General features: G+C 39.9%; 1 protein-coding gene across 2 annotated transcripts in view; it reads left to right on the forward strand.

Moving 5' to 3' along the window:
* LOC122798272 (Y+L amino acid transporter 2-like) overlaps positions 1 to 23,196 on the forward strand; it is a 711,221-nt gene that overhangs the window by 160,790 nt on the left and 527,235 nt on the right. For both annotated transcript variants that reach the window (XM_044067079.1, XM_044067078.1), the window contains exon 3: positions 8,213 to 8,357. In XM_044067079.1, the coding sequence (XP_043923014.1) occupies positions 8,213 to 8,357 (145 nt within the window). The remainder of the gene's footprint in view (positions 1 to 8,212; positions 8,358 to 23,196) is intronic.

Here is a 23,196-nt window from a genome sequence, read left to right on the forward strand (position 1 = left end):
TTTTGTTAAGGGCAGATATTGCCTCTTAAACCTAGTTGATTTCTTTGAAACAGTTACCAAAGCCATAAATGAGGGCAAGGTAGTCCACACAGCCTACATGGACCTCGCAAAAGCCTTCGACACAATACCCCACTCGGGCATCATAAATAAGCTTACCAACTTAAATATCAACCCCTATATGACAAGATGGGTTGCAAACTGGCTCAGAGATAGAACCCACATGGTCAGAATCTCAGGTGCCATGTCTGAATCCAAACCAGTTACAAGTGGCGTCCCACAGGGCTCAGTTCTGGGACCTCTCTTGTTCGGTATATACTTCTCTGAGGTTCAGGCTAACACGGGGGGATTATGGCTGACAAAGTTCGCAGATGACTGCAAACTGGGGGCCATAATCGAATCTCCAGCTGACACAAGCATCCTCCAAAAGGGTCTCACAGAGACGGATGCTTGGTGCCAGAGCCACGGCCTCAAGCTAAATGCTAAAAAGTGCATAGTCATCCCCTTTGGGAAAAACAAGGTGCCCACAAATTACCACATGTGGTAATCCATTAAGTACGGAAGAAGTAATTAGAGATTTGGGGACCAACGTAGATAGTAATCTCTCCTTTGATAATCACGTTGCCAAAGTGGTTAGAAAGACCTTCTGTATAGCCCACCTTATCACGAAAGGGTTCACATCTAGATCAAGAGAGGTCATTGTGCCCCTCTACTCATCACTCATCAGGCCCATAATTGAATACAATGCCCCTTTTGGGATGTACCTTACCCGACACATGCAGCAACTGGTGAGACCCCAAAAGTACCTCACCAAGAGGATCATGGGCTACAAACAGATGTCCTATGCAGCTCAACTAAAGAAACTCCAACTCTACTCAGTTAGAAAACACCAGTATGAAGACCACCATGATAATGCAGCAAAAACAACTTCTTTATTTAGGTACAAACAAGAAAAGATGAGCACTTTCACGTACGGACTGTACGCTTCTTCAGATCTATTTAATTGTAGCAAGACTTCTTCCTTATATAGCACAGTTAAATGATAATCAATGTCAATTATCCACTTAATGAGTTAATTAACAAAATTGATTGCAAAAAACAGTTGTGGCTATTAGAGTATGAGTGCAATATTAAGAATGTAGGTAACTGTCTCAACATATAAATAGACTAAAATTAAACAGAGAGACTCATCCCTTATTACATAAAGTTTCTAGCGCTTAAATAATTTTTGTGAATAAATAAACAAAAAACATTTTATATAGAGCTATATTCACTAAAGAGGGAAATTTAATTAGGGAATATCAGTGTGCAAAAAACGCATTTAAAAAAGCATGTATATGCCTAAGACAGTTGATTACACATTATGATAAAATAAAATAGAATAAAAATAAACCTAACATCATTGTGTGTATCATAAATAAAGCTGATGTAAGAATTTATGTATATATATATATAATATCTTTCATGAAGACAAAAAACACAGAACATAAAGCACTCATAAAAAGGGGAACCAAAATGTAACTCTCTATCTATTTAGAATAAATGTATTTGTCAAGGTTGACTTATTAAGTCTGTCTATCCTATCATGTTGTATGATAAAATTGTACATATTAATTTGAAAGAGGCTCAATATAAATTATTTATAAAACACAAAACTGAAGTCATGAAAATATAGAATATATAAAAATACATATCAATTGTATATAAAAATATATATATATCAGGAATATATAAACATGTAAATAATCAATATATAAATAAATATGTATATATAAAAATAATTATTATTATATTGAAATATTGAAATGTATGTAGATTATGTTATAAAATTTATTCTAATAAAAAAGATTAAAAAGTTAAAAAGTAAAAAATGGGAATCATATTCAGTAAGTCTTAACAGAAAAGCAATGTAGCTTCAAAAATAATACAGATATTTATGTATAATAGTGATAAATTATATCTTATTTATAAAAATACTCATTATGATCAAATTGTATGTGATACTCAAAATATTTAAATATTCATTTCAAACTTCTCTTTTTAAGTACTGATCTGATGCTAATGTACTGATTCAAACCTGGAATGTAGTGTGCTTTAAAACGGAAAATCCATTCTAATTCTATACTTTCTAATTCATTGAAGGTATCACCCTTTCTGTTACTTAAGTGCACAAGTTGTAATGTTCTAAATTTGAAACTATGACCAGAATTATTTGTTATATGTTTGGCTAGGGCATTTTTCTGGTCATTCTTCCTAATATCATATATATGGTTATATATGCGTTCTTTCAGGGATCTTGTTGTCATTCCTATATAGAATGCATCACAGTCCTGGCAATTTGCTAAATATATCAAATTAGAGCTAGTGCAGCTCGATCTAAAATTTGGTTTAAAGTTAATGTCTAACTTAGGATGTGTAAAATTTATGTCATTGGAAATGTAGCTGCACATATTGCATGTATTCCATGGATAGGTCCCTAGCTTGTTGTAACTGGTCAGTCTATCCATGTGGTCTAATTGTATCATATTGCATGCCTTATTAAAGTTACTGTTGTTCTTTTCAACACATAATAGTCTCTTTAGGTTCTTACTGTTGGTATATAAGAACCTCGGTTTTGCTCCCACTAGCTTCTTTATATCTTCATTCGTAAGGAGAATGTACCAATTTTTTTGTATAATCTCAATAACAGATCTATTATCGCTAGTGTATCTAGTTTGGAAGGGTATAGAGCGTTTCTTGAGATAATGTCCCCCTTGAACTTGGTGTGGGCTTGTTCTCTGTATAAATGGGGCTTGAGATAATCGAAGAGACTGTTTTACTGATTGAATTAGATCCCCACTATATTTTCTCTCTAAAAACATACCTTCCAGTTTTGATATCTGTCTCACTCTGTCTTCATTGTCCTTGCATAATTTATTGATCCTAGTATATTGACTTTTTATGATATTGCGAAATATGTGTCTGGGATGCATGCTACTATATTCTAATAATGTATTTTTCCAACATGGTTTCCTAAAGATAGTATGGTATAAATGACCATTATCATCTTTGGTAATGGTGATATCAAGGAAGTTTATCTTAGTTATGGAATGTTCAATAGTAAACTTGAAAAAAGAAGTAGTAGATTCTAAGTATTCTACGAATTCTAAGAATTCTTCTAATGCGCCATTCCAAAAAATTATGATATCATCCACAAAACGTTTGTATAATAGAATCTTTTTAAAATTTATGTGATTGAATAAGTGCATGCATTCCCAGTAATGAACCACTAGGTTCGCATAGGTATTCGCACAGGGAGTGCCCATGGCCACTCCCCATTGCTGTAGAAACAAGGTGTTGTCATACATGAAGACATTATTGTTTAGTACAAGTTCAAGAATAGCATTTAAGAGAATCTGTTCATTAGTATTAAATCTGCCTGTGTCATGAATGATATGTCTAATAGCTTCTGAACCATAACTATTTGGTATGGATGTGAATAAATTCTTCATGTCCATAGTTATTAGAAGACAACTGGCAGGAATTCCCTCTTTAAAATCTCCTAGTACATCTAGCAGCTGATACGTATCTCTTAAAATGGATGCAATACCATCAACAATGGGTCTTAATTTCTTTTCTATATATACTGACATTGTTTCTGTGACCCATCCATCTCCAACTACAATTGGGCGTAGAGGTGGTGGTATTATGCCCTTGTGTATTTTAGGCAATCCTTTTATGTATGGGATCTTAGGTTGTTCTATTAAAAAGTACAGATAAAGTTCATGGTCTATCTGTCTGCACATTAAAAAATCGTATAGCTCATGATGTACTGTATAAGCTTTGTTAGGTCATTAGCATTAATTTCTTTATAAGTATCTGTGTCTTTAAGCATAGTATGCATTAAGCTATTATATAATGTGCTATCTAGTATCACAATCCCGCCGCCTTTATCAGCGGGTTTGATTATAATGTTATTATCACGTTGTAAGGCATACAAAGATTCCCATTCTAAATGAGACACATTGATATATAAATTCTTCATTTTCATATTAAAATGTCTGTAAAAATCTGTTTCACATGCTTTCATGAAACATTCAGTAACTGGTATCTGGGAAGGAGTAAATGTACTCTTCCTTTTAAAACTATAAGCCTCATTAGTATCATAATTAGTAGGTTTGACTCTATTCTTTTCAAAAACACATTTCAAATTAACATTACGAATAAACAGCCGCAGGTCAGTTAAAATTTCACTTATATTACTAACCTGGGCTGGTATGAAGGATAAACCTCTATTTAGCAGCAAATAATCAGTCTCAGTCAAAGTCCGTTGTGACAAATTAAAAACTAAATTCACTGTTCCCTTCTCCGGTTCCTGTTTCCGAAAGTCGCTTCTTCTACACAGTTACTTACCGCCGACTCAGAGGCGATCTATGCCTGACGTGCAAAGCCATGTCAAACCCAGAATTAATGGACATGCTCCACCTCAAAAAATCCAAGTCCCTTAGAGCTACATGCTCCAGGGACCTAAACCTCAGCACAAAAATAAATAGGACATGCTGGAGGGACAGATTCATTTCCCAGAGGCTCCCCTCACTCTGGAATAGAATCCCAATTCATGTTAGACATAGCCCCTTGCTGACCCTCTTCAAGCGAAATTTGGACTCATGGATGGGAAATCGCAAATTCACCCCTGGGATCTCTTCTGTGTCCCTGCTAGACAGAGGCACAGTAAACTAATCTTAAAAGGGTACCATCTGTGACCTACTTTACAGAGGCACAGTAGGCTAATCTAATAGGGAGGCGTAAGCCAAATACACTCTGGCTAGGCTTATAAATGCCCTAGGGCAGATAGCCTAGTATCTACCTATGATTCACAGCATCAAATAGGGGATTGTAAAGGGAGAATTATAAGATGGGAAAAATCTTTAGTGTTTTCATAATATTTTCTGTTTTTGGAATCCATCTTGTTTCAAGATGGTTCCTCACTGCCTGGGTCTGTCTTTTTTTTTTTTTTTTTTGCCAACATGAATGTTGCTAGTGTAGAAAGTTCCAACATGGAAGACTGAAACTTGTGCGTAATAAGGGAAGGAACAGATAAGGGGTCTGCCTATTCTTAGTAAGAAAACTACTACAAACCTATTCTGTTTTAATCTGTTAGTGGCTATAGTTTAATAGATTTTGCCTAGAAGCTTTTACAGTATAAAAGAATGAATTTTTTTGTGTTTGAGGAGACAAAAGCTTGATTACTTAGTCTCCCACGTATGTGTGCCTTTTACAATAAAGGAGATCACTGTGTGGCATGAAGTTGTTTATGATCATAACACCCTCCAGGTGGCAGTCCATATGCTAGAGGAACAGGAATGTCCTGTTGTACACCATGAGCCACGGAATGAAATCCATCTGTTCAGTTTTCTGGATGTGGGGCACCTTGGAAGTCAGATTAATATTTGCAGTTGAGGAGAATGTACTCTTTACCAAGTTATTTTTGTTTCCTAGGGTAGGGGACAGTAGTCAGGCATGTTTTTGGAGTACTGGGATGATTTTTTGCCACATTTACCACTATTTGTTGGCAAAGTTCATGCAGAAAGGCCAAGGTGCATTCATATTGCTCTGTGGTGGTTCTATAATACGTAGTTAGCCTGTTCTTCAGAGATAATTCTGTTCCATAACTGGGGCTACATAACTGCCCCTACTTGAAGCTGCAGCTGCCCAAGAAATAGTGTTACCCTTCTACTCTGTCTACAAGTTCACTTTTTTAAAGGTCCTCTATATATGCTGTGAAATTTTCATTTTCCCCTCCGCACTTTGATCTGTACATTTGCCTGACCTTTTGTCCAGCATCTTTGTGATTTAGGTGTCATTTACTCTACCGATAATTTACATACCTCTACTTATGACATGGTGTAAAGAACAGATTGAAAAGTTATTTTATTGGAACCTTCATGTATGCTCCAGTAAATAATAAGGTTTCACTTTGGAACCTAAACTTAGTGATTGACCTTTGTCTCATCTGTCCTTTGAGCCAGTTGACCTGAAGTTTGTATCATGAAAGGTGCTGCCCATTGTAGCCATCAGATGAACTCTGTTGGTTTCTAAGTGTTAGCCTGTCTTAAATTGTACAAGAACTAGGCTTCTCTGGATAAAACATTTCATGCAGTAGGTGGTTTGTCTGTTATCACTCAACCATTCTGTGTAACTCATGGTTTCCTTGCAGGATACTGAAAGTCTTAACATGTATCAGATGCCAAACTAAACAGTTATGGTTTTATATATTTCATTTATGCAAAAATCAGAAACCACTTTAAGTTTTCTTAGGATTACCTTCTGGTAAGGAGGAATTTGCATTTACTAGATACCAGATCACATAACGTACTGCTTGCGGCCTTTGTTTTGCCATCAGAAGGCCTAGTAGTTCCTTGTCCAGGCAGTTCACAGAATATTTTGCTAGCTGACTGAGAAGTAACTACCTTTACCTTTATTCCTTGTTTCAGGAATGAGTTACTAGAAGGCCGTTATCTCTGCAGACCTTTATGAAGCACTGCACTCTAGGTTTAGAACATTGTTTTTGAAAGCTGTTCATCAAGGCATCTTCTGCCCTTTGGGTTCCTTCTATACCTTTGAATTAGTCTTGAGGGCACTGCTTCTGTATCTGCTGTAATGTTTCTGTCATTGTAGATGGACCCATTTATGTCACATACAAATAGATGCATGCTCACCATGTCCATTGATTTTTTTTCCCAAGAAAACCCTCTCTATTGGTACTTTATTCTTCCCTGGGATGCTGCAATTCTTGCTTTCATGGTAGCAGAACCCTCTGCATGTTAACTGTAGATTTATAATTTTATGACCTTTTTGTGAATGCTTTTTGCTTTAACATAGCATGTTTTATCATCATAAAACCTAGAAATCCTAGAAGTATGTCTACCCTTAATTGCAGTACAAGGAAACTGTGCAGACTAATGACAGCTTAAATGTCCCAAGATGAGGAGTTTAAACATTTCAGAAAAGCTGCATGAGGAGACTGAAAAGGATGAGCTTAAGAGCTCATCCACAGTTAAGGTCCCCATTGAGCTGGTATTATGAGTGTTCCTATGCCTGTTGACCTCTTTTGAACAATCCTTTTAAAGATTATTTCCTTCCTTTTAGTTTGTGTCTGTTACATCTTTAAGGTGGCTTTCCAAAGTAAATTTATTTCTGTATATTAATCTTCCAAAGTAAATTTATTTCTCAACATTAGTGTTTGAGGCTGTATCTGTTGGATTCCATACCTGTGTACATGGCAAAAAGATAAGGGAATTAAGGAAAGAAAATATATGATGTAGTAATTTTTGAATGGCTATTCAGTATTAATAATGTCTCCTAGTTTGACCTGGACAAAGGCCTGGGGATTGTGGTAGTTAGATATCCATTAAACCACAGCTCACGACCAGAGCAATCACAAGGACCTGGAAACAGATGATGTTTTACAAAAGACTCCTTTATTCCACTTTATATCTAAAGCCTGGGAGAGCCCGGGCGAAAGCGCTTGACAATAATTCTTTTTCTCGTTTTTGAAGAGCTGTTTTTATCTGTGGATATAAAGTGGATATAAAGTGGAATAAAGGAGTCTTTTGTAAAACATCATCTGTTTCCAGGTCCTTGTGATTGCTCTGGTCGTGAGCTGTGGTTTACTGGTTTATCGTGCTTTTTACTGACTTGCTGTTTTGTTTAGATATCCATTAATCCAAACACAGTGAGCACCCATCAGTATCAGTATGTGGCACGATGGGGAGGTGGCATGGGGTATGATTCCTGGGAGTGAGTATGCTTAGTGCAGATCATACAACGGATCTTCTGAATGGTACAGATCAGTAAACAGATGGTCTGTGTAACCGTGAATAACTCCACTTAAAAAGGTGCTGGGGATTTGGGAGAGTAGTCACATGTTACTTTATTGGCGGTGTTGCATGATGCATTGACAAGTCACGTTTTAAAGACAAATATTTATGCAACTGTCTCTTAAACTGGGATACTGTTACAGTATACCTTCTTAACATATAGGTTTACATTAGTCATGTATTAGAAATCCCATTAAACAGTAAATTTAACTTTGCAGTATCACATTTGTGAGAGATCATTTCTTATTTTGGTATACTATAGATTTCTTATTCTGGTAGAATATATCGCAGCGCTCATTACAATCTGTTTTGAAGTACAAGTGCTAATTCTGCTTTTTGTTTCCTGTGTTTTAAAGGTTATACAACAAATTTTGAAAACTCATTTGAAGACTCTAACCTGAATGCAGGTGATGTAGCTTTGGCATTGTACTCTGCCTTGTATTCATATTCAGGCTGGGACACACTTAATTTTGTTACAGAAGAACTTAAAAATCCTGAAAGGTATGCAGCTGTAAAGTTTATTGTAACTTTCCTCTTTGGACCATTTATTTATTTTTGAAACTTTTTAAATTTGTTCATATTTAAATTTTGCTAAGTTCTGTTTTGCTTGTCTGTGAGTAAAAGCAGAAGGGGGTATAAACTAAATGTTTTTTCCCCAGTGTGGCATACAGGTTAAAAAAGCAGATGAAGAAAGTTCAATCCTGTTGAATGAGCAGAGCAGTAATGCATTTGTATGTAATGTTTGATATTCTGTCAGACATTTTTTACTGTTTGAAACACTGTAGTTTGACAGTATACATTACATAGTATTAAAGTACATTTCGAATGTGTCATAGTTGCAGTCACGGTATGAATGGCACATGACCTGACAAAAATATCTCTGTGAAGTACTGTTTTATTGAAAAGAAATAGCAGTGGAGAGTGATCAATGATTTAAGTCTTCTGTTGGGGGCATGCCTTCCCCTACACCCAACACTGAGGTATGGGGTTGCACATGCACACTCCTGCTAACAAATATAACCAAGTCCTAGGTTACTGGATCTCTGGCCACAGAAACAAATGTGGGTTGTAACCCCAGAGTAAAATAGCAGTTGGAAAACTGATGGTTTTGGTTTGTAGGTCGCATGAATAGATATCACCTCTGCCTTATTTGGTTGAGTCTCAAATGACAATACATCATCCAGTTAAGGATGGTATGCAGTCTAGTAGCACGGCCTTGGTAAGCATATATCTGAAGTTGTTAATCTTCCATTTCTCACTGATGGGTACGGTTCCAAACCCTTGGAACCGAGACGGCCAAATACCAAGCTAGCGTACACCAAACTCTCGAGCCACACTACTACCCACAATGCCCTTCATCCCATACCCCCGATCTCGTTTGCCGCGCAGCCATATATCAGCGTTTCACCGAGCTCTCCAGCTAAGTAGTCTTGACTTATTTAAACTGTGTATTTCTCCAATAATTTCTCTACTAGTGTCTCTTTGTTAATCTAGCTCTACCCACAGGTACTCTTTTCTTACCTTTGTTGGTATTTTCTAAATAATTAATAAACTAAAATTTGACATTCACATATCCATGACCATAAAAAAGTCCACAAAAAACTAGGAGCGTTATACAGAAATAAGCAACTTCTCACCAAAGCAGCAAAGATTTCAATAGCAAATTCCCACCTTATCTCCACCCTACTTTATGCCTCTCCAATATATACCAACCTAAGGCAATGCGATCTAAACAAGCTAGATACCTGCTACAACAAAATCGCCAAATTCGCCACAGGGGCATCCTACCCCTTAGTCACCACTGTCTCTCATTTGCTGAACTGGGCTGGCTTGAACTCCCTCTCCTCCTTCAATGGTATCAACTCTCACTTGCCCACAATCTAGTAAACCATCCACTAAATGTCCCATCCCTCCAGAATCTACTCCAACGCTGTCACACCACCAGACCACTAAGATCCAGCAACAAAAATCACTTGCAGATCACTAAAGCCAATAACTGTGCTGGTGAAGCACTATTCTCTCATGCCATAGCCAAATTATGGAACTCCCTCCCACCCACAATTTCCTCCATACCATCATGCACCCACTTCAAAACTTTACTAAAAGCACACCTAAAAACATGCTGGCTATGCCCTTGCAACTTCCACTCTAATGTCACCCACCCCATCCAACCACTACTTTTCTTTCCACCTCACTAACTACCTTGATTATAGCAAGCTCAGATGCTCATAAGCCTAGTACTTATTATACAGCAGGAACTTCTTATTGTAACATTTGTTAATGTCTGTTATGTACTTCGCAGATAAAGATTCTAGTTGTCTACTGATGTACTATGTTCTTCATCTGTAAATATGTTTGAAATTAATTGCTATGTTAATCAAATTGTTAATCGCTATGTAATCCAATGTAACTACTGTCTGTTTATATTAACTGTGGAGCTTTTCTCCCCAGGCCTCCGCTGAAAATGGACCTACGTCCAGTCAGACACTCCTGGTCAACAAATGTAAATAAATAAATAAATAAATAATCTTCTTCCCTTTTCTTTACTCTTTACCATCCTCGTGGTAACTCTTCATACCATTGCTCATAGTCTGGCCTTCTTCTCCTCCTTTTCTCTGTGTGAGTGAGTGTTGGTATGTCTGACAAAAAGGGTACTTCAAGTTTTAAACACTGCACATCGTGCAGTGGTAAATTACCGAACAGCGACTTGCATTTTAATTGTGTTTATGGTTTAGGCATTTCGCACCTTTCTGCGACTCCCCCATGTGATATTTGTACAAGTTTTAGTCAGTGGACGTTGAATGAACGACGCAACAAGTTGATTTTGAAAGGATTGCTTCCCACTCCTTTCTCAGAGGCTATTTCTGCAGAGGTCTCAACCCCTCCAGTCAAGGATAAGAAGCGTTCCCGTTCTGACCACTCTTCACTGGCCAGTGACAGGGGCAAAAATCATCGATCCAAGTCCTGTAGATCTTCCTCCGAGCATCGGCTCGCTGCCTCGGTGCCACCGATTCTGGTGCCGAGCGCAGTTTCTGGGAAGTCTGAATTGTCTGTTCCAGGGTCGGCACCAACGACTACTGAACCACTGGTTACTTCGGCTCCGACTAGTCTGGTTCTGGACTCTTCGGCACTGACCTTGCCTTTACAGGCACCAGCTCCGACGGCCTCAGATTCGATTTTGACTACTACCTCGATTGTGACTTCGGCTCCGAGTTCCCTCTTGGTGCCGACCTTATCATTTACGCAATTCAAATCAGAAGCCTTGTCTCCGTTGAGTTCCTTACCATGGACCAGGTATTTGTCTTCTGTGGATCCATTTGCTGGGCAAGCCTACAGTCCCTTTCTGGACCGGCCTGAATCCCCTTCCGGGATATCGGTTAGGTCTGCCAGGAGCATGTCCGAAATAGACATTGTTCATCTTGTGGGTCAGGTATTGACTGCAAGAGGAATCTCTAGACCCTGTTTCACTCTGGGTGTTGGGATTTTTCCTCCTTCCACTCCTTTGTATTCGCCGGATGGGGATCTTTCAGTTCCAAAGCCCCCTTGTCCATTGCCTTCAACAGGACCCCTTTCTTCAGCACTGACTACTATGATGCCTGAAGCATCTAAGCCCTGGTGGGCGTCGGTCCCGACGACAGTCCACCTTACTCAACCCCTTGTTTCAGGGGTGGAATATTCAGTTCTGGCTCCGGCACAGACTGCTTTTTCAGTTCCCGTCGCGAGAGTTATATCTGCACCGAACGCTTCTTAAACTCCAGTCTTGGAGGTGGGCCGTTCGGAGTGGGTCGACCCTGGTTCTGATTCAGTCCTCTTCAGTTCCGGGCTCCCATCCCTCTATGGGTGGGCCTGCCTTCCGTATTATGGAAAGGGCGCTGGCGGCTAGCAATCCTCCTCCTCCAGCCCCGCCTTTGGTTCCCCTCCTAACTCAGCCATCCCCAGCCCTTAGCAGGGGACCACTGATTCAAAGCACCCCCCTTTCCGAGGCCTCTTCAGACCTTCCCACCGAAGAGCCCCCTTGGAAGAGGGTATGCAAAATAAAACACATGGACTCACCAGATGAGTCCCTTACTGAGGATATGGATTACGATGATGGGGAAGGTTCCCCTAGATCACCCCCTGACTATGTTTTCTTTGGGGACATCTTGGAGATTGAGTCAGCGGGTGGTTAGAAATCTTCCACCCCTTTCCTGGAGGAAAACATATTCTTACAAGCCTTCCGTTCTCAGCCTATGGTGTTCTGGGTGACCCCTCCTGCAGATGAGTTAGTCAAATTCATTGTGTGGAAGAGTCCAGATTCAGTAGATGCTATCCCCTGGAGATCAGACAAAGTACTACCCCTCCAGAGGATCAACCCATTGGTCGAAGGGCTTGCCAGTAGATGCTGTGGTGGTGGCTGCGGCCACAAAGAAGGACTTGGCAGAAGAGTCCTGCTGTTCATCCACCCAACAGGGAGTCCCAGGCGGTGGACAGGTTAGGGAAGTGAGTTTTTGCTGCAGCGACCTTTGCCGTGCATTTGCTGAATTTCTTGGCACACTTTACGAGACTCCAGAGAGACCTTATTTCCAAACTCTCTGGTAGCCTCACGGGTCAAGTGTCAAATGGAGCTCATGACAAAGTGGCTTCCCAACTTGCCACCCTTGAAGCAATTTCTAATTCCTCCATGAGGTTGCTCTCCCACGTAACCGAAGGAGCAGCTAGGGCAGCAGATGCTGGCGTGGTTGTCCGGCGTCATGCCTGGATGCACATTTCTGACCTACCGGAGTCAGTCTTCCTTTTTGAATGCCCCTATTGAGCCCTCCGTGCTCTTTGGTTCTAAGGTCAAGGATACTTTGGCCAGGTGCGAGTAGGATGGAAAGACCTTGTCTGCCGTGGGCCAACACTTCTCCAAACTTCAGCATTCTTTCTCCAGGATTCAGAGGAGTGGAAAGTTGTGGCACAAGAAGTCGCAAGGTTTCTTTCGTGAAGCACGTGGCGAGGACTCCTCCAGAGGCAGAGGAGGGTCTGATGGTGGAAGATGCCTCTTTAGGGGCAGAGGGGGTTACCAGCATCAGGGCTCCAGAGATTCTTTCTCTGGTAGACCATGTCAGCGCTCCTGAAGTGTTGCCCGATTGCTTTCCTCTGGCAGCAGTTAGGGCATGTTTCTCTCTGCACCAAGCAGCTTGGTTCTCCATTACTGACAATCTATGGGTGCAGAGAATTATCACCAGAGGCTATCACATTCCCTTAAAATCTTTTCCAAGACCTCAGTTCTCCTTTCCCAACATACCACCCAGTCAAAGGGAGGAGGCAGCTTCCGAAATCAAGAAGCTTCTTCTAAAGTGAGTCATTCAAAAGGTCCCCCCAGATCAGTGCGGATTAGGGTTCTACTCCAGACTCTTTTTGATGCCAAAAAAGACAGGAGACTGGAGGCCCATCCTGGATCTCAGTCATTTGAATGAGTCAGTTGTACAGACCAAGTTCCACATGGTCACTATTCAATCCATCCTTCCATGTCTTCGGGAGGGTTTGTGGATGTGCTCTCTAGATCTCTGGGATGTGTATTACCACATCAAAATGGACAAATGCTCCAGGAGACTTTTGCGCTTCTGGGTGGGAGTCAATCATTTTCAATTCAGAGCCCAGCCTTTCAGTCGTTCGACCCCCAGAGTGTTCACGAATTGTCTAGCAGTGGTGACAGCTCACTTGAGACTGCCCGGATTCCAAGTGTTTCCTTATCTGGATGATTGGCTCATTTCTGCCTCCACAGAGCATCTACTGACCAGGGCACTTCACCACACTCTTGTCTCTGGTGGAGTCTCTGGGTATTACTATCACCTGGGAAAAATCAAACCTTCAGCCCTCAAAACAGCTGGAATTCATAGGGGCTATGTTCAACACTCAGCTCAGCCTAATATCTCTTCCTCATCACAGGCTCTTAAGACTGAGAACACAAGTGCAAGTGATACTCGACCACAGGAAAGTGTCGGCAAAGGATGTTCTGAAGGTGCTGGGTTCCTTGGTGGTAGCCATTCCCATTATTCCATTGATCGGGCTTCATATGCGCCTGATACAGTGGCTTCCTCAAACTCAGTGGATACACAATCATCATCCCTTGAACGCGCTAATCCTCATCACCGATCTCTGCAAACAGGATCTCCTCTGGTGGATGAGAACAGACAAAAGTCTTTGGTGTTGTCCCTTTCAACCCCTTCAGCCCAGCGCCATGGTGACTACAGATGCTTCCTGATAGGGTGGGTGGGAGGGCATTTTCAGGGAAAATCTGTTCAAGGCACATGGTCTCATCTAGAAGTCGACTTACACATCAACGTTCTAGAGCTCAGAGCTGTGTTACTAGTGTTACAAGCTCTCCACCTTCTTCTTCCTATTGGACCAATTGCAATCCAGTCTGACAACATGTCTGTGGTCTGGTACATCAACAAGCTGGGAGGGACCAGATCTTACTCCCTTTGCCGCGAAGCTATGAGAATTTGGCAGTGGGCGATAGTTTCCAACTGTTTGTTTTTTGATTGCTACCCACATCCTGGGGAGTTCCAACATGATTGCGGACAGGCTGAGCAGATGCATCCTGCTTCCTCATGAGTGGGCTCTCAATCCGAGAGTGGCGGAGGAAATTTTCAGACACTGGGGCCAGCCTTGCTGCGATCTGTTTGATCCCCCGCCAATACAAAGTGCAGCAACTACTTTTCCCTCATTCCTCCTCAGGGAGAGTCTCCAAAAGATGCTCTGACTCTCGAGTGGCCCATGGGTCTCCTGTACGCTTATCCCCCCATCCCCTTGATACCCTTGGTCTTAAGGAAAGCTACTCGGTTGAGAAGCAGAATGATTCTCATTGCCCCGTTCTGGCCTCTTCAGGATTGGTTCCCCCTCCTGCAGCCACACTTGCTCTGACCTCCTTGGATTCTAGACTTCCATCAGGATCTCATTTCTCATCCCCAAGGGCTGTCATCTCCAAATCTGGCCATGCTGAAACTGACAGCTTGGTTGCTCCACTTCCTTTAGTAGCCATGCTTGAATCACTTTCTTCTCCGGTACGGAATATTATTTTGGTCTCCCACAAGCTTTCTACCAGAAAACTTTATAAGGACAAGTGGAAACGTTTTTCCTTGTGGGCACAAGGGCTGTCATTGGATCCTGTTTCTGTTCCAGTAGCTACGGTTCTTCAATACCTGACTGAGCTTTTACTTAACGGGGCTTCTGCATCCACGATTCGGGTGCATGTAGCTGCCATCTCCCAATTTCCATGATGGTTCAGATGGAATTCCAATTATTTCTTCTCGTCTGTGTAAGACTTTCTTGAAGGGGATTTTTCATTCTAGGCCTCCCATTAGGCAACCTGTGGAATCATGGAATCTGTCTAGGGTGCTTCAGGTTTTGACTCTACCTCCCTTCGAGCCGGCTGCAACCTGTGATGTGAAGTTTCTGGTGGCAGTTACTTCAGCCAGACGTGTATCAGAGCTGCAAGCATTATGAATCCTTATTTGATCTTCCATAAGGACAGAGTATCACTTCGCACCAATCCCACTTTCTTACCCAAGGTGGTTTCAGAATTCTACATTAATCAGTCCATTGAGTTGCCCGTGTTTTTCCCTAATTATACCAACAAAGGGGAATACTGTCTCCATTCCTTGGATGTCCATAGGCAGTTGCATTTTTATTTGGACAGGACAAAGTCTTTTCGCAAGTCAGATCAGCTTTTTGTTGCCTTTGCGGGTTCTAGAAAGGGATCGGCAAGGTTACCTTGTCTAAATGGCATAGGGATTGCATTTCCTTTGTTTATTCTCTGGAGGATGACTCAGCTCCTGGACGCATTAAACCTCATTCCACTAGAGCTGTGGCCGCTTCTGTCGCCTTTCATGCTAGGGCTTCCATAGATGATATTTGTGCAGCTGCCACTTGGGCTAAACCCCATACCTTTATCAAGCATTACAAATTGGATCTGATCTCCAGGGGAAGAGCTGCCTTTGGATCTGTGGTACTCCGGAATGTTCTTCCATGAGGGCCACCCAGATTCTGTAGTAGCTAGGGACTCTGTCCCATCAGTGAGGAATGGAAGAAGATTAACAACTTCAGATAAAGAAGTTATGTCTTATCATAATGTTCCATCTGAGTTGTTGATCTTCTTCCATTCATCACACCCTCCCACCTTCCCCCGCCAAAGGCTCCTGGCAGATCTTTGGGTCGTTTTGGTGCATTAGGGTACTTGCACAGATATGGCCTCTGCCTTTTGTTTCTATTTCTTATATATGTTGCTACTATATGTTCTGCAAACTCGATCTGAGGTATGGAATGAAGGGCATTGTGGGTAGTAGCGTGGCTCGAGAGTTTGGTGTACGCTAGCTTGGTATTTGACTGACTCGGTTCCGAGGGTTCAGAACCGTACCCATCAGTGAATAATTGGAAGATGATCAACAACTCAGATGAAACGTTATGGTAAGACATAACTTCTTTATTCCTGAGGAAAGGAAGGTTATAATTGTCACCTATGTAGCAGTGGTACCTCAAACCCCTCCTTAGAATGGTGTCACAAAGAGACAGCATATCACTGGGAACATCAAAAGACAGTATGGAGTCCTGACATACTCCATGACAAATGAGGTACTTCCTAGATGAATCCATCCTGGGATGTCTGTCCGTCACTTAACTCTAAGGGGTAATAGGCATTCCAGTGCAAGGCTTTGGAACACATAACATAGTAGGTCTAAAAGAACTATTTGGTCTGCAGTGTATAATGCAGCCAAGAGCTAAAAATACTACTGTTAAATAATAATAATTCCTTGCCACTAAGAAGTCGGTGATCTCCATAATGAGAGCCATCTCAGTACTATCTTTTCCTGAAGCCAGATTGAAATGGATCATGAGCTACAGCCACCTGAGCAATAACCCCTTCTTTAAATTGTAGGTTGGAGATTGGGTAGCAGTTATTCAGTTTTGATGAAGGTTTGTTAAGGATGGGTGGTGGTAAATGTCTTTGTTAAAAATGTTTGAAAAGACATTAGGACAGTGCTGTCAGTCTGGAGGAGAGTTGAGGCAAGCAGAGCCAGACAGCCTAAAGCTAACCTGATTGGAATGGGGATCAGCATAGAGTTAGCTGACTCCATAATGAAAATAAATTCATGAATTTTAAATAGTCTATATATTTAATCTCATATCAGCCAATATCCAGAACAACATACCCTGTTATTACTGTAGTTTTCTTTCTTAAGACAGTCTTAGTCGCAAAGAATTTGAACATCTTTCTAACATTTAGGTTGAGCATACCACTGCACTGTGTCCACAATTCATAAGAGCTGTGCTAGCCAATTGCATATTGTAGAAAGTTCTCTGTAAAAGAACATTGTCTTTTGGGACATTTCTGCTTGGAGTGCATACTGTTCACCAAAAACAACCTTCATGACAAAAGGAAGTTGATTGTCATACCATGGCTGTCATAAACCCAAAACTGGACATGCATGATTTGGGATTAGAAGATTCAGGACACCTGCAGTGACCTTATAGCTGAGAATGTCTATCCCATATCATCATAAATAGTATTGCAGTCACTAATGAATTGATAGGCTGGAGGGTCAGATTTTTGACACATATTTTTTTCAAATTATTCTATGAATTTAGGTCAAGATCTGGAGATTTAGGACTTTCAAGAAGGCTGCACTCTGAGTAATGTGTTGATTAGAGTTGTGCCAGTGTAAAAAATGAAGTTTTTAAAGCCAGCAAAAGTTACCAGTTTGGGTAGAATTCAGTTACTGCTTAATAATTACATTGCCTGGATGCCTGCAAAGAAGGAATTTAGAGAAAGCAAAAAATAGTATAGAAAGGCAGTGAAGAACCTTACAATTGTTCAGCAAAAAAATAAAAAGTTAGTTTCCAGTAATGTAGAGGAAAAATAGATGAACTCCACTCAAAGTGGTTTATACAGTACACCTGTGTCTCACTTATTTTAAAGTTGAATGACAAAAGTCCGGAAAAATAGAAGAAGCTTTAAGCCCCTATTCAGATGAGCTGATAAAGCTGCAGAAATCACAGGACAAAATGAAGGGAAAGACTGGCCAAATGTGATGCTTCTCAAGAAGATCTGTTTCAAAAAATAGAAGAAACCACAGAGAAAAAAAACATGGGATTGTTTATTGTACCAGAGAAATTGAAAGCAATACGCTGCATTAAGGATATGAAAGTGCATGTGAGCAACTGGGATTTGTGTTCCATATCAGATTTATTAATTGAGAGGGCACATCATATGCATGCTCCAACTCTTATGAAAATGCGGCCGAGACCTACAATAGCAAATATTTAATTAAGACCACAGAAAGAGCTGCTCCTGACAAAACTATAGCAGAAAAGAAAAGTATTAATTTGGGGATAGCAGAATGATTGTGGAAAACAGTTATCTGCTGTTCACCAGGCAGAAGAGAAGAAAGCTTATATCTGTAATCAAGAGATGTTGAAAGGCAGATGAGAAATTCAAGTTGCTCTGTCCAGCATCTTTGGAATATTTTTTTCCTGAAGGATCAGAGACAGTTTGGATACAGTTCAGCCTAAAGAAGAAGCTTAATGAACAGAGTGAGCCAACAAACTGAAAGAGTCTCAGTACTCGTTGCTAGTAAAACCTTTCCCAAAGTTCCAAAGGAAAATAGTTGGGCAACAGAAAAAAAAAACACAAGAGCTGACTCGAAGAATCAGAAGTATATTGAGCTTAAATCAGAGACCGGTGTTGGGAGGTCAAAATGATTTGTGTTATTTTTTATTTTACAGTTTGATAACTGGATAGGTGAGCTGATCCTGAGACCCTTTTCAGTCACAACCTGGTAATAAAGGTACAGAGTAAGGAAGCATGCATGATTTACAAGCCTTTCGGCTGGGTTCCTTACAATCTGCTAGTAATAATATTGATAATAATGATCCCTCCTATATCTTCAGTACCCTTTTTAAATCAGCTAACGAAGAGTATGAAATCATTAAGAATGAATGTGTGGCATTTAAAATTATTTACTGCCTATAAGACCCAAGGTATTACCCCAGGTGGACTAAGAATACGTATACAGCCCTTAGTGAATGTTATAGATGACTCTTTATCTGAAGCTTGGTTTCAAGCTCAGCAAAAGGCCTCCATGTCTTTTGTGGAGGTTCTGCTTTCTTATTATGAACGGATGATTGATAAATATTTCATTAAAGTCAATCAGATTTGTGAACAAATTAAGGTTTATGAGGGGGAGTGTTTTTACACACCACATTTTCAGAAATTGGTTCAGGATTTATTTTCCCTTGAAAAACAGCTCAAGGACAAGAAAGTACATAAATTCAATAGGGACGTAAATTATTATCAAAGAGGTAAACCATTTGGACCCGGCAAAAATGTCAAGTTTGCAACATATGAAAATACCAAATCCACTTTTAAGAGGAAAATACCACGTTCCATTCTCAAGAAGACCACAGCTAGTTTAAGTGGTACTTCTGGAGATGTCATCCTTTGCCACTGAGGTAGAGACTGTTCATAGTTCTGATTCACCTGTGGCGAAGAAATTTATGGGTTTTGACCCTTTAGGAGGAACAACCACAGGAGGGGCCGTAAATATGCAGCATCCAGGAAACCTAGAAAAACTTTTGGAAGTATTGATACCCCAGTAAGCCCTATTCATAATGTGCACAACATTTCATCAGTGCAGTTGTCAGATGGTGAAATTAATCTTCTCAGTAAAGACTTGAATTTTGTACCTGGTTTTCTGGTTTATGAGGATATGTTTGCTAATGACAACATGGCTTTTTGCCGTTTGATCAATTTAAAATTGTATTATCAGTCTCAATCATATACTCAAAGATCTACTGATTTTACGTTTTGTAAATCTTCATTTATGCCTCCGATGGATAGACATGTGGCTACATTCCAACAGTGTATGCTAAAGGATTTGCATTTTTTTGGCAATGATTTTCGGCCTCCGAGATCTAATCTTACCAACTTGGAAAAACAAGCCTTTGCAAATCTAAAGGAGAGAAAAGATTTTGTCGTTTTCCCTGCAGACAAGGGTGGGGTTGTGGTGGTTCTGGACTGGGCCATGTATTTAGCTGAGGCTAAAAGACAATTATCAGATGGTCGATTTTACATGTATATGCCTTTGGATCCCACTGATAGATTTAAGAAGGAAATTGATGATTTTCTTAAGAATGCCTTGGAGGAGGGGATCATTAGCAAGACGGTATGTTTCCATCTTACTGTTGCTGATCCTCAGTCACAGTATCTGTATTTGCTACCCAAAATTCACAAACATTTACAAAAGCCTCCCGGTAGACCTATTGTTTCGGGTAGAGGCTCTTTGACTGAACCCCTATCGGCATTCTTAACTAAATATCTTAAACCTTTATTACCATTAATCAGGTCCAGGATCCAGGACACCACACAATTTTTGCATATCATTTCAGGCACACATTTGAAACCACATTGGCTTATGTGCACCCTGGTTGTTAGTGCATTGTATACCAGTATTCCTCATTGGGCTGGTTTAGAAGCCATTGAATACTGGTTGAAAAGGGCTAGTATATATCCACCAGGCTTTAATGCACTTTTGATTTGTATGGCTGAACATGTTCTTAGTAAGAATGTTTTTTATTTTCACAGCAAATGCTACTGGCAAGTAAAAGGTACAGCTATGGGAGCGCCTTTCACCCTCATATATGCAGATTTGTTCATGGATTCCTAGAGGAACAATTGATTTACAACATTTTTCATAAATGTATACATTTTTGAAATTGACATTTGGAGACGGTATCTGGATGACTGCTGAATGGTATGGAGAGCAGATGAGACTTATTTACAGGAATTCATGCAATATTTGAATGAGAACAAGTGGGGCATTGAATTTATGGTACATTATCATTCCATGGAAATTAATGTTTTGGATGTGACTAACTAGGGAGAGGGACCAAACACTTAGTACCAAGGTGTTTTGGAAATATCCCCAATATAATACGCTACTCCATGCTTCCAGCTTTCATCCCAGAGATACAATTAATAACATTCCCAAATCTCAATTCCTCCATATTAGATGGACATGTTCCTCCAAAAAAATCTTATCAGGAATTCTAAAATGATCTTGTCAACAGGTTTGATCACAGAGGTTATGATCACAATATCGTTTTGACTGCCAGTAATTGGGTGTCCACACAAACCAGATCCAACATATAAATCCAGAGTTCCGGATGACAACACTACTTATGGGAGTAATACCAATGTTCTTTGAAACATTGTGGATCAGTATTGGGGTATCCTCAAATCAGATGATAGAATCTCGGAAATTCTGGGACCCAGGTGTTTGTTTTCATTCCGAAGGGGCCCCACTTTGGGGTCACATTTCAGTCACTATAAACACAGTAGGGAGATGACTTCATCACAAACTACCTTATTTAGAGATTTACTCAAGGGTTGTTTCCCCTGTGGTCATTGTTCATTCTGTTAACATGTCTGTAAATCCAAGAGTTTTACCAGTGCAAATACTTCCAGGGTTTATGACATCTCATTTTTTGGGAATTGCAGCACTGACTGGCTGATTTATTTAGCCAGTTGTTCTTGCTCAGCCTTTTATGTGGGCCAAACATCTAGGTCTCTGCGGGTGTGAGTTTCTGAACATCTCCGTGATATCCGTAACAAAAGAGCTTTCAGCTCATTATTTAAACATACTTCACAACATACTACAGCACAGTTCCATTTTATTATTATTGATATAATAAAAAGGAATAGACAGGGTAAAATGGGTTGGCACTCTAGTTTAAACACTGAAGAACATAATTGGATCATTAGACTAGGGGGATTATTTAGACTTGATCTTAATGAGCAATTAATAATTGAAATGTAGTCTGCATTTAAATCATGAAATATTTGCGTGCTATGTTCACTGAGGAAGGCATATGAATGCCGAAACCGGTTTGACTGCTTTGTTATAGCTATAGTTTCACTATAGCTTTTGGAGTTGCCACAATTAAACAGTTTTTTGGTTTCACTAATGTGCTGGCCAGATTTGAGATTGCTTGGGGTGTTGTGGGCCTTTGTACCAGCCATACTTGCGGTTCCTGAGTGTGTAATAGTCTGATTTTACCCAGTATTACAGAAGCAATTGCACCCAGCTTCTTGGAAAAGGAATTCTTTAAGTAATTTCTTGAATCCAGCCTATGTTTTATTACCTTTACCTTAGGTCATGGGTTGTTCCATACTGCTTGTCCTAGTCTGAAGAAAGCCTTTTCATCATTTTATAGCATGGTATAGCTAGGGTAATATTTATTTATTTTATTTTATATATTTATTTTATTTTGCATTTGTTGACCGGGCTAGTCTAACTGGATACATGTCCATTTTCAGTAGAGGCCCGGGGAGAAAAGCTCCAACATTAAGGTAATGTAATAGGACTACAAATAAAAATAAATTGTAAACAGTACATATTTACAAATAATTAATGTAAGCTCCAATATTAAGGTAATGTAACAGGACTACAAATAAAAATAAATTGTAAACAGTAAATTATTACAAAGAATTAATACATTTCACAGCTAAAGGGTGTCCTCTAATGAACTCAATCCTCTAATGAACTCAAGTAGTTTCAAGTAGCAAAGATAAAAAATGGTAAAGAAAAAATTAAAATCAAAAGAAGGTTAAGGTTAGCAAAGAAGGAACAAACAACATTAGAGAAGGAAAAGTTAGGATGTTGAGTAAGTAGTATTATGAGCAGAATATACAAGAGGAATACTGTTTGGCAATATCTGGACAAAAAAAAGAGTGGAGGGGTGAAAGGTACTATTTAGTTACGTTAGACAAGGTTTGTGTGAAATGTCATAGGTAACTTAAGTATTAACATAGACATAGAAGAATATCAGGAAGTGTGAAATGTTATAGGTAGCATCGGAGTTAACATTGACATAGAACAATATCAGTAAGAGGTGTGGGATTTTTGAAAATGAAGAGTAAGTTTAATGAAGTTGGAAGGAAATAAGAAAACTACAATATTGACTGTGAAAGAATAGGATGTGATTGTGCCCTAGTGGGTAGTATGGGGGGGGGATTATGATAGCTGGGTGGTGTTAATCTGGATTAGTACATGGGCATAACCACTGTTCTTTAAGGTGCAGTTTTAGCTGCTCTTTGAATAGTGATAAGGATGAAAGTAATTCTAGGTTGCTGGGGAGTTTGTTTCAACTCCTAACCACAGAATTTGAAAAGAGGGCGTCCCCGGCTTTATTAAGGGATTTCTGGGTGGATATTTGTAATTTATTTGCTGAGCATAGGGCAGTATGATTTCTATAAGGAGTTGCAATGCTACAGAGAATTGGAGTCCTATTGGTGTGAAAGAGAATCTTGTGGGTAATT

Source organism: Protopterus annectens, chromosome 3.part1 (assembly GCF_019279795.1).
Source record: "Protopterus annectens isolate FY-2018-M chromosome 3.part1, PAN1.0, whole genome shotgun sequence".
Classification (NCBI taxonomy): Eukaryota; Metazoa; Chordata; order Ceratodontiformes; family Protopteridae; genus Protopterus; species Protopterus annectens.